The 11,374-nt window shown below is 44.9% G+C and overlaps 1 protein-coding gene across 1 annotated transcript in view; it reads right to left on the reverse strand.

The window, feature by feature from the left end:
• ATIC (5-aminoimidazole-4-carboxamide ribonucleotide formyltransferase/IMP cyclohydrolase) overlaps positions 1-9,829 on the reverse strand; it is a 20,608-nt gene extending 10,779 nt beyond the window's left edge. The window contains exons 1-9 of the mRNA XM_021399303.1: positions 9,669-9,829; positions 9,357-9,483; positions 7,833-7,909; positions 6,914-6,980; positions 5,119-5,207; positions 3,047-3,198; positions 2,757-2,913; positions 981-1,106; positions 722-829 (exon numbers count right to left, since the gene is read on the reverse strand). Coding sequence (XP_021254978.1) covers positions 722-829; positions 981-1,106; positions 2,757-2,913; positions 3,047-3,198; positions 5,119-5,207; positions 6,914-6,980; positions 7,833-7,909; positions 9,357-9,483; positions 9,669-9,690 — 925 coding nt within the window. The 5' untranslated portion in view covers positions 9,691-9,829. The remainder of the gene's footprint in view (positions 1-721; positions 830-980; positions 1,107-2,756; positions 2,914-3,046; positions 3,199-5,118; positions 5,208-6,913; positions 6,981-7,832; positions 7,910-9,356; positions 9,484-9,668) is intronic.

Below are 11,374 nucleotides of genomic sequence, written 5' to 3' on the forward strand. Positions count from 1 at the left end.
AAAAAAAAACAAAAAAAAAAAACCAAAAAAAAACCCAACAGATCTAGGAAAGTAGCTAAGAGCAATTTTTTAAAAAATAAATATTCTGTATATTTAATGATGTATCACTCAGCTCCCATCATAGAGATCTAGTCAGCAAGGTCATTCTTCTCTCATTGCAATTCCGAAGGCGTGTTCTTCTACCAATCATGCAATGGCTTTCTGTGGGCAATGAGCAAAAGAGCTCCCTAAAGTAGTGAAAAACTATGGACACATGCTAGTGTGTCCTTTCACTTAACTGTACATAAGTTCACTTTGTCTTCCATAATCTGTCAAGTTGCTTTTTTTTTTTTTTTTGCCACAGACAATGAGGTAATTAGCAAAGTACCTCAGCTAAGCTGAGGAGGGAATTTTGATGTATAGGCATTTTTTCTTTTTGTAAGCTCTGAACTTCAAAAGCATTAAAAATCACCCACCAAATACTGGGTAGAAACATTCCTGTTCAAGTAAGTATTCCCAAGTATCCCATCTGCAGAAGCCGTCTGAGCGTGCTTCCAGCCTACCTCATTTGGAAAGCAGTATCTGATATGTGGGCCATTCATTTAGTCAGTTGCTTATGGAGAAAAACCTAAAGAGGAGTACACTACAAACAGGAGAGCTAGCAAAGTGCAAAATGTGCTGTTCAGAGTAGAGCCTTAAGCAGAGCTCTTTGGACAGGTTAGTTTATTCCTGGGCCTCTCACCTCTGCTTCGAGCATAAGCAGATGCCAAGGGCGTTAAGGTCTTGTGTAAATCGTGCACCATGCAGACTTGTGCCTCCTCCTCGCTGAGAGGTATTCCTACAGCAGCACCTAGTGGAAAACACAAGCCAGGGCACTCAAACCAGAACCCTTGCCTTGGCCCTGCCTCTGGGGCCCTGACAAGACACAGACACCACTGGCAGGGCCTGCCAAGAGACAGTCTGCTGAAAGAGAAAAGTATGGCAGCAAGGACCCACGATACCTGCAGGACTGACGTGTTTGAAGGAAGCTGCAGCAGGGATCCCTAATGCCTGCTTGAGTTCCTTCACCAGCTGCCAGGCGTTGAGAGCATCGCACAGGTTGATGAACCCTGGAGAGCCATTCACCACTGCGAATGTAGCGTACAAACAGATTAAAGCAGGCAAGGCCCTCTCCCTAGAGCCTGCAGAGCAAGTGGAAGATATTTTTTCCCCACCAAGAATGGAAATTAGTACAACATTGTTCTTTAAAAAATGATCCGGGCTCCTCAGCTAGTGGCTAACCACCCCAGAAAGCTTCAGTGACTTTTGAGGAATGGATACACTTAGGACTCAGAAGACGCAAACACAATTCTCTTTCACAGCACGACCTTAGAACAAGACATTGTCCCAATACACCTCCCCTTCTGTGAAAGAGGGAAAAAAAAAAAAAGAAGAAAAAAAAAGAATATTCCCCCTCACATTTTTGAGTTCTTCAGCAGGCAGCACTTTGGAACAAGACCATATCCTTCTGAGAGAGCCTAACAGAGCTGGATTTTGACTGAGATGCATAGGCACTGCTGTCAGGGAGGAACACAGAAAGCACAGCCCTCTCTCCAGAACAGACAGATTTTTATTATTTTTTTTAAACAAATTTAGTAAATTTGGGTGGCTATGACTCACCCAAATACTCACGCACTAGCCAAGCTAAACATATAGCATCTCCAGTTATTGTCAGAAGAACCATTCACAGCCACAAAATTTACGGCAAGCTTTTAACGAAGTGCTTGATCTGGCACAGATTTCTGATGAAAGGACCAAGTCCTTTGAAAGTTTGCTCCCAACACCTTTTGCCCCAGCACACATAAAACTGCAAGATCAGCATTGACAAAGCAGGACTGCGAGCATTTCAGAAGCGTTTCAGGAGAGGAGAGTTGTTTAAGCAATAGAACACAGCCAGACAGGTGAACACAATATCATTCTGCTGCCAAACTTGAGAGGCAGACTTGAAAGCAAATCAGCTTCTAGTGCAGGAATAGAAAACCCCCCTAGGAGATACAAGGCAGAGCTTCTTTTCACCAGCACTAAAAATGATCTTAAGAACAAAAGTAGCCAGACTTTCTTCCTCTCCTAACTAGAGATTCCCCCATGGCAGTAAGGCTGTGGTGGGCAGACTTTTCCCTGTAAAATGGAGAAGACAGACACCAGACCTGTCTCAACTCTTGCAAGTGAGACTGGTATTCCCTGCCACTATCACCACTAGCAGCAACAGCACTCTGGAAAATTGAGTCAATAAACACCTGCTCAAAACCATCACAGAAAGAAAAGTAACAAAAATTATTCAAGCCTAGAGAAGAACAGCTTTATGTCTGGACAGCAAATGGTGACATGAGAAGACTGACCATGTACTAAACACAGAAAATGAGAAGGAGAAAAGAATCTTGAAATGATGACAACTTTTCCTCTGCAAAATTTCAAGCTGATGTCAAACAGGAAGTGTGTTATGTAGGTCTGCCTGAAGTGTCCTCAGCGTGGACACACACCAGCTTACACCAAGAGACAATATGGAGCTACCATTAAGTCTCATGGGGGTCAGCAGACAAGCTTTTCTGTCTCACACGACTCAAATGCAAAGCCAGTGCCCCTCAGTATAAAGTGGTTTAATGTAACACACTGTTGGGCATCCCTTGGACTAAGGTACAAGATGTTATCTCAGTTCTAAAGGCCCTGGCAGACATGCCCGCTTGCCCACCCACCCTCCTTTATTGCTGCCCCAGAGCTCCCCCTTGCCAGGGCCCTACCTGTCAGGGGAAGCTTAGGCCTCATGGTGTAGAGCTGTGCAGGACTCTGGTGAGGATTCATGCCATACCTCAGGGGCAGCTGAGACACACCCTTGCTGTACTCCTTCCTAAAGTAGTCAGAGATGGCTGCATCATACTGAGCAGTGTGGGTAAAAGCCTGGGGACAGAATGGGGGACGCTTGTCAGCTTACAAACATCAACTTAGAAATGATTTGGTGTTCAACAAAATGAATAAATGAAAGGCAAACTAGCCTAGCCCTCTGCTGTGAGCAGGCATGACCATGACCAACCTTCAGTGCAAGGTGACGTCTGGTTTCCACAGAAGTGTCTTTGTCCTTTGATGCTGCCATCTCTTTAGCTACCGAAGAGTAGTCTGCAGGATCACACACAACTGTCACACGAGCATGGTTCTTAGCAGCTGCCCGGAGCAAGGCAACTCCTCCTGCAAGAGAAGCACAGAGGCATGAGGCACTTCTCATCTGCACACAGCATAACCAAAGAGCCACATCTGAGGCCAAAAAGGGACATGCATCAAGCAATCATTTATGCCAGATGGATGTGCCCACCTCCTCAAGTCCTGTTAGGAAAAGGGGCTGTAACAGCATCTTGAAATTCACAAGGGAGTCAGTTAGTACGATTCAAACCAGTGTTGAAGGTGCAAAAACAGGCACGGCGGCAGGGCTGAGAAAATAAATGCATTCCAGGCTGTGCAGAGCACCTGGGGCAAGAACGCCTTCCAGCAGCACAGCCACATCCCAAAAGGGACAGCTATCTGCACGTACTGGTTAAACACTATCCTCTGCAACACTGGGCTGGGGAGGAGTCTACAGGAAGATTTATTTCTACTCTACCAAGCAACTGAGGTTCTCAAATCTCTCTGCAAATATTAATGAATACTGTGCAGGTCCTCTGTGTGAGATAAAATGCCATGCTTCCCCCTTAAATCTGACTCTGCACAGCGATTATAACACTTTAAATCATACAGGATACTAGGCTGTTGCAACAGAAAAGCAGAGGCTGGCATTGCTACATACAGAGCAAGTACTACTTCATAAAACATTTAATAGAGAGCTCTGCTGGGCATCGTTTGGACTAAACTACTGCACGAAAATTCAATCCCAATCCAATCTCATGGCACAAAACTGCGCCTGCACTGTGCACAAGCTGCCGTGCAGAGATGCTGCAGTGAAGTAAAGGCAAGTCTTTGGGGGTTAATAACCAGCATGAAGAGCAGAACTGCTGATAGTATAGGCATCTATGCTTCTAAACTCAGATCCCTAACTACTCTCCTGCATATGCAGACCAACTTCTTCCCCTGTAATGTCTTCCTGGTTCAGCCTCTTCTCTCCAAAACTGGTTTTTATTTTTATTACACTGCCAAAGGTTCTAAAAGAGATTTAATTGGCTCTCAGTAGGAAGCATGCTCTACATTCCCTTTCCTTGTAGGCCCCTTATTTCGTGCAGTGCACGACTCCCCCGCTTATGCAGCATGGCTTGCCAGTTTGTTAAAACAGCCACTTGCTATTGCTTAAACACAATGAGGTTTACCCAGCTATGCCTTTCAGTCTCCTCCTTGTAGCCCTTGAGTTCCTCAGCTGACTTCAATGGAGAAAGGGGAAAAGCCACCAGGAAAACTAATTTCCTGCATGTTCCTAGGAAGTGACATAGAAAACAGAATTTGTGGCGTCTCTTCCTTCTTTCCCAGAGGGAGGCAGTTGCAGTAAGAGCTGCAGATTTACTACAGTATTAGATGCTCACTAAACAACACAATATCAAGGTGAGATTGGCTGTCAAAATAATTAGTTTGCAAGTTACCAGCAGGTCGGTTCTGCACACAGTCAAGACCTCAGTAATGCACTTCCTTCTTGAAGAATATTCTTACAACACACTGCGGCCTGACTTGGTTGTCATTAATTTATTTTCATCTGCCAGCTACCATGGACATGATATGTTGAGCATGTGATGAGGATAATCCTGTTGCTGTCAAAATGCTCACAGATGACCTGGCAACTACTGCTAGGAGAAAGTAACCCATAGGAGATAAGTGGCCAGCTCACATGGAGGCCACAGACAGAAACATTTCAGGTTATATGATCAGGTTTCCTATCTCCTCCCTTCAGCCACAGCACAGAAATAGTTCCTGTGACCATAACTTAGTAAAGGAGTATAGCAAAAGCATTTTGTTCCAGCAAGACAGCATCCTAAAGAGTTACAAACTCACTCCCTGTACTCCCACATCAAACAGATGTCAGATGATTCCTTATGGGTGTGCAAGGCTTCCAAACTAAAAGAAAAGGACTGAGACCACTTAAAGAACCATCAAGTCTGCCTGGAAAATAGGTTTATTCTTCCTTTAACTTACCAATGTCAATCTTTTCCACTGCTTCTGGTACAGTTACACCCGGAGAGGATACAGTCTTCACAAAGGGGTAGAGGTTACACACTACAACTCTGAGAATCAAGGGGAAAAGCATGGTTACTCAGCAAGGAATTGAATGCCCAAGCTTGACTTGATATGCACAAGGTATTATCAGTGTTTTTGTGGTCTTGCTTCTCAGATCTGTGATCAACATGAAATCCTATAGGCGAGGCTTCTTTCTCCAAATAACTTAAGACTGGTGGTGTTAGTCACGAAGCAAGAGGTGTTACAGTGGTGAAACAACATGGATGGTGATGGCATACAAATGTACAAGTTAACTCAGCTCTGTGCATTAAACAGTGTACAGTGGTTAGTGCCACAGTTTACAGGAGTTAGCTAAGGAAGAGTTTCTTTAAATGCATGGTCCTGTGTTTAAAGGTTTAGTCATTTTGGTGCACAAACAGCCATTTCAAAGGACTTCAAAGTGGGCTCTCACTCCCCTACGTCTCTGAATTTCAACTATTTCATCTTTTTTTTTTGCCAGTTCTGTTTCCAATACCCTCTCCTTCCTACCCATTAATGCCCCTGACCTGTTGCAAACCATCAGCAATCTGTGGACTTTAGCACTGCTAATGCCTTTATCTGTGGAAGTCAAGATAATATCAAGGTTTCCTATCATGATGGAGGTATGTAAACTTAATGCAGCTATCCAAAGACCCCCCTGCTGAGGATCAGCTCCTTCTGCTTTACGTAAGATGATCCAAATTATTACTTTGGATGCAAATGCACGAATTTATCACTGATGTAAAAACATGACTCCTCCTGTAACTCAGCAGAGATTGCTTTAAGACGCAGCGTACTCTGAAGAGCCCCTGCTGCGGAGCCATCTATGAGGACCCCTGTGGTTTTAAATTCCAGGTTTTCAAATTCAGCCTGGAAACCCATTCATCCCAGGCACACAGCTTTTAAAATCATTTTTAAAAAACAAAGATAGACTCCAGCCTAATCACCGTAGTCAATCTATTACCCCCTGTCTTGGCTATAGCTACAATTTATTATGTTCAATTCAACCACTTATTTCTAAATCTAAGCACTGACAGAACTGCTGCTCACAGTCACTAGGTTAGATGTTAAAACTAAGTAGTTAAAACACAGTCCCAAGCTGCCCCGTATAAGAACAGCAAGTAAATGCATTCTAACAAAAACAGAAAAAAAAAAAATTGAGTATGCGTTAGTGCATGAACTGTGTTACTTCATTTTCTGGCTGCATCTCTTCTGGTAGCTCTCTAAGTTTTCTGGTTTGTATCTGCTTTCTGTCTGCACAAATGATGCGTGTTCTTGACCCGCTTTGCACATCTAGTCTTCACTTGTGTTGAAACTCAGTCAATATTATGCAAATCTCAAAGGGTATGTTTACTAAGCAAGTATTTCAAAATCAGGAATTGCCATCTGATCAAACACCCAGAGCCAAGCTGAGAGAAGCTGCACCAGCTTCAAAAGCACTGAATTCAACTTTGCAGTAAGTGTAATAAGGCCCAACAACGAGTATCAAACTTCACAGATAAACAAAAGAAATCAAAAACTCCACAGAAAATACCTTGTAACTTTGTTTAAATTATTTGTTAAGTACAGAAGATCACACTTTTAAAAACACAACATCTCCCAAGAGGGAGAAGGAAGAAGGCTGCAGCTTTTCTAGTGCACAGATCCCCACTGTTCCCATCTACCAGCATTGACTGATCTCCAATGTTCATTTCTGATTACTGATGAAATGCATCTCATGTTCCTCAAAATTTACCTTACAAGGCTGAAATCTTGTTTGTTCATATCAGCATTATCTTCTGGAATATTGCGAGCCAAGATGCCTAGTTACAAAAATAGTACATCCTTATTAAAATAAAGAACTGAAGCCCCAACAAACACTTTTTGAATTCAGCACTTCTCTTCAGACTGCACTTCTTTCCAGATCCATAAGCTTTTCCACTTGAGTTCAGATGGTCCTCAACCCCTCTTCCATTTTCCTGACTCTCTGGCTGTTCAAATTCCATATTAACAAATTTTTTTTCCCCAGTGCAAAACCTTGGAAGATTCCAAGTGCTGAACAGCAACCTCAAAGCCATCCTTTATAAACATTCCCTTGGTAACCTGAAAATGTTAAAACTGACGAGATCATGGAGAGGAAAAAGGCATCTGTCACACATCAGCCAGCAACAAGCAAAGCCTGTGAAACAACTGAAGCAAGAGGCTGTGCCTCTAGTGGAACAGTATAGGCAGCTAGCTGCGGTCTAGGAGCCAGGAAAGATCACAGCGTGCAGAAATCACCCACTAAAGACTATGCTGTCACGTTCTTTATGCTGCACACCAGATTAACCCACAGGTTAAAAATCAGTGGAGCCCTCTGCCTGAACAGGCCTGAAATTGCCTAAGCAAAGAATTCACAAATGCATTTACAGAGGAGCCCCATTACTTCTAGCTCCAGGGATGAAAAGCTCTAATTGCAGAGATGCCAGCATAGCAGCAGAGAAAGTAATTCAGCCACCACACGCTTCTTCTCCACCTCGTGCATCATACCTCTCCTTTTGCTGCCAGAGCAAATCTGTATTCATTCCTCAGTTCTTCCTCACAATCCTTAAAAACACATTCATCAATTCCTTCTTTCCACCCTCACTGCCCACGGATTTCTCTTGCAGACTGAAAATATACTAGCAGAAACATACCAGCATGGACTGCAGGATGAAGGGTTTTCACGCGTCCTCCTAACATCTCAGGGAATCCTGTCAGGTCCGAAACATCTCTGCTCAATGAGAAAACATAGCATCATCAACTGAAGTGCCATAATGACTTCATCTATAGGTTCAGCGTATAATTACCATTAGGGAAAAATTAGATCTACTGGCAATGCCAGTAAGATGCATCATTCAGATGCAACCTTTTAGGTCACAGAAAGAGCTCTATCTCTCGGCTTTATTCAGGGAGTGGAAGGTTGCAAACAGCATCCCCTTTACTGTCTCCATCGCCACAGTTCAGATTTATTGTGCTACAGCAACAGCAAGGTTTGACAGTCTTCTTGTCCCAAATAGATTCAGACAGGTATAGTGAGCATCAGTGCTTCAGGAGATATAAAGTGAAGGAACTGGTGGAAGGAAGAGAATCATAGGCAGAGAAAGATCAGAATAAAAATGTACTAACTGTCAGAATTTCAGAAAACCAGAGTGACAAAAATGCAAACAGAACAATTCTGGGCTTCTCAAACAGATGTAATGGCATCACATAATCCCATCTGGGTAGAGTCTAATTAAACGTCCCAAACAATTAAGTCACTTTGGAGCTTGTCTTTCATCCACTTTGGGGAAAAAAAAAAAAACATCACTCCTACAGCTGACCACAAATTGCAATAAATTGGAGAGGGAAAAGTGACCATTCTTTGCTTCAGACTTCACTGATAACCAAACAAGCATGTGGGAAATAAGTCCAAGTGCTCGGTAACAGAGGACAGGGAACCCTGGAGGTGCTGTATATTCATGCTCGTGTTCCCCAGGGCCTGTTACTGCATTCACTGCCTGCAAAATGGAGTCACAGTCACCCATACTGCCACTGAAATGGCAAACTGTACTGATAACAATTTTTATTTGCCTGGGGCTAGTTTTGAGTCACAGCACAGAAGAAACTAAAAAAGTTTTCCCCAAAACCAGGGAAAAAGACAGCTATTAACAAAGATACCCCCTTCTCAGGGGGTGAATGCACAACACCTGCAGGCTCAGTCTGAAAAATTACGCCATCATCTTGGCAAAATGACTTCTGACACGTAAGCTGTGATACATTCCTGACACATGTCACTCTTCCTGTCCCAGGGCCAAGGAGCAGCCTTCACCTAGCTGTGACCAGCAACACTCAGGCCAGATGATGAGTTTCATTACAACTCACGGGAGAAAGCCTGGCTTGGGACACAGGCACCTTCGCTGTGTCAGTCACTGGCCAACCAACTTCTGGACAAGAAGATTCTGAAGTCTGCACTTCTGGGGGGATTGTTTTGGTTTGGGGGACTTTGTGGGGAAGACTCAGAATCATAGAATCCTGGAAAGGATCTCTAAAGGTCATCTAGTCCAACTCCCCTGCAACACACGGGGATGACAGTGTTCATCTCACACTGCCATTATTTCTGCTGAGGAATGGACATAATGTAAGCAACTTCACGACCCACACGGCGCTTTCGGCGGCGTGGCACAGGGCAGCACGTGTACCTGACAGGCAGCCCCGAATCCCTCAGGGACTTGGCTGTTCCTCCTGAGGCGATGAGGCCCAGACCCAGCGCGTTCAGGCTCCTGGCGAACTCCACCAGGCCCGTCTTCTCCGAGACGCTGAGCAAAGCTGAAAAGCGACCACAGGGAGGGCTGTGTTTTCCAACAGCGAAAAGGCCACGATGGGGAGATGAGGCCTTCCCAAGCTCTGTAACTTATAAACCTGCCCCCAGCAGTGAACCGCCGCGCTCAGCAGTCCGCACGGCCGCCATGTTGCGACCCCCCCCCCCCCCCAACCATCCCACCCTCCGTTACCGAGCTGCTGCCGGGAGGCCATGGCGTGCGCTGCAGGCGATGGAGGGAAGGAGGGAGGAAGAAAAGAAAGTAACGATCGGAGGCGGCCCGAGGGGATTTAGGCTCCAGCAGCAGCACCACGTGGGGCCTCCGCCTCCGCCCCCCCCCCCGGGCCGAGAGGAAGAGGCAGGGCTAAGGTTAAACACTGCTGCATAAAACGTGTACTCCTCGGTTGCGGGAGATGGTGGCCTGCTGTCGCGTGGGAGCTCTGGAAGTGGCTCAGCCTGCACTGCAGCTCGTACCACAGCTGCTGTGGCCTGCCTGGCTGTCCTCTTAGCAGTAGTCCGCAGCAACGTCCTACATGTTTTTATAGAATCATGGAGTCATTCAGGTTGCATCCCTCAGTGCTACATCTTGAACGCCTCCAGAGATGGTGACCCACCGCTCCATGGGCAGCCTGTGCCAGTGCCTCACCACTCTTTCTTGAAGAAATTGTTCCTAAGACCCAACCTGAGCCTCCCCTGCAGCAACTTGAGGCTGTTACCTCTCATCCTAAGTTTTGATTTGGGGCATCTGCGCATGCATCTCTTGGGTTTATATCTCCCACAGAGCAGGCTGTGCATTAGAAAAGAACAAATAAATGCAAGTTTGTAGATCCTACAGAAAACTGGGAAGTGCACCCAGAAATCAGGCTGTTGTGATTTGTGGGTCTCTGGGCTTGGGTGGTATTGTCTGTGTAAGAAAGAGTAAAGCAAGACATACAGAATGCTAAATAAAGTTGGTATATGTATTACTCTGAGTAGCAGCTAGTGACAAGCAGTAATAAATTACTGCTCAGGAGTGCGGCTGGGGCCAAATGAAAATATACTGCTAAGTGGTACATGAGCACCATCATTATGAAAATACATACCTTGGAGAGAACTGCAGTTGTACACAGAGTGCACAGCGGTGCAGTGAAGGTGGGCTTTGGGGGATGATTAATGGACGTGAAAATGAAAGATCTGATGGAGCTCTGCATATTTATCCAGGGTTGGTGAGCAATTGCATATTCTAGGGCAGCATCTGAGACACTAAGGACCACTGTGCATGCTGCTTGCAAAGCAGGGTGTTTGGAGATGCTGCAGATGCAAGCAGATGGCCACGCCGGCCTATGCATAAGAGGGTGGAGCTGATACTGCTTTCAGACAAATAATAGGGAGGCCTTATCAGCATAAATAGTGGCATTTGGGATTTTTTGCTTGTCCAGCAGTTTGCTGTCCCTTGGCTTGAGGTTAGGCTCCTGTTTGCACAAGGGCTTGCATGGAAAGGGGCAGGTTTGAGTTTACACCATGTCCTCTTGGACTGATGTCTGAGAAGGACTGTCCTGGCTGTGTGCTTTTGTGTATGGATGTGGATGTGACACAGACATCCTGGTTTTGGGGTGGCCACACAGAGAAAATAAATCATCTGCCTCCCAAAATGTTCAGTTTTGCTTTACAGAGCTTAACTAATTAACCAGGATGGGGGTTTTTTTGGTGATATTTACAGGATATCTCGTGCTCTGCTCTCATTCCTTTATTTATTTGATTGGAGTGATGTCTGACTGGAGTTTTTTTGGTGTTACAGACTGTTGCAGAAGTTCATCTTGAGACGAGTGCAGTAACATCATATTGGAAATCATGGGAAGAGGTAAATACTACAATTATAGTTACTAAATTAAGGTTATTTCTAAATTGTAACAGGCCTAC

The sequence above is a fragment of the Numida meleagris genome, chromosome 5, assembly GCF_002078875.1.
Source record: "Numida meleagris isolate 19003 breed g44 Domestic line chromosome 5, NumMel1.0, whole genome shotgun sequence".
NCBI lineage: Eukaryota > Metazoa > Chordata > Aves > Galliformes > Numididae > Numida > Numida meleagris.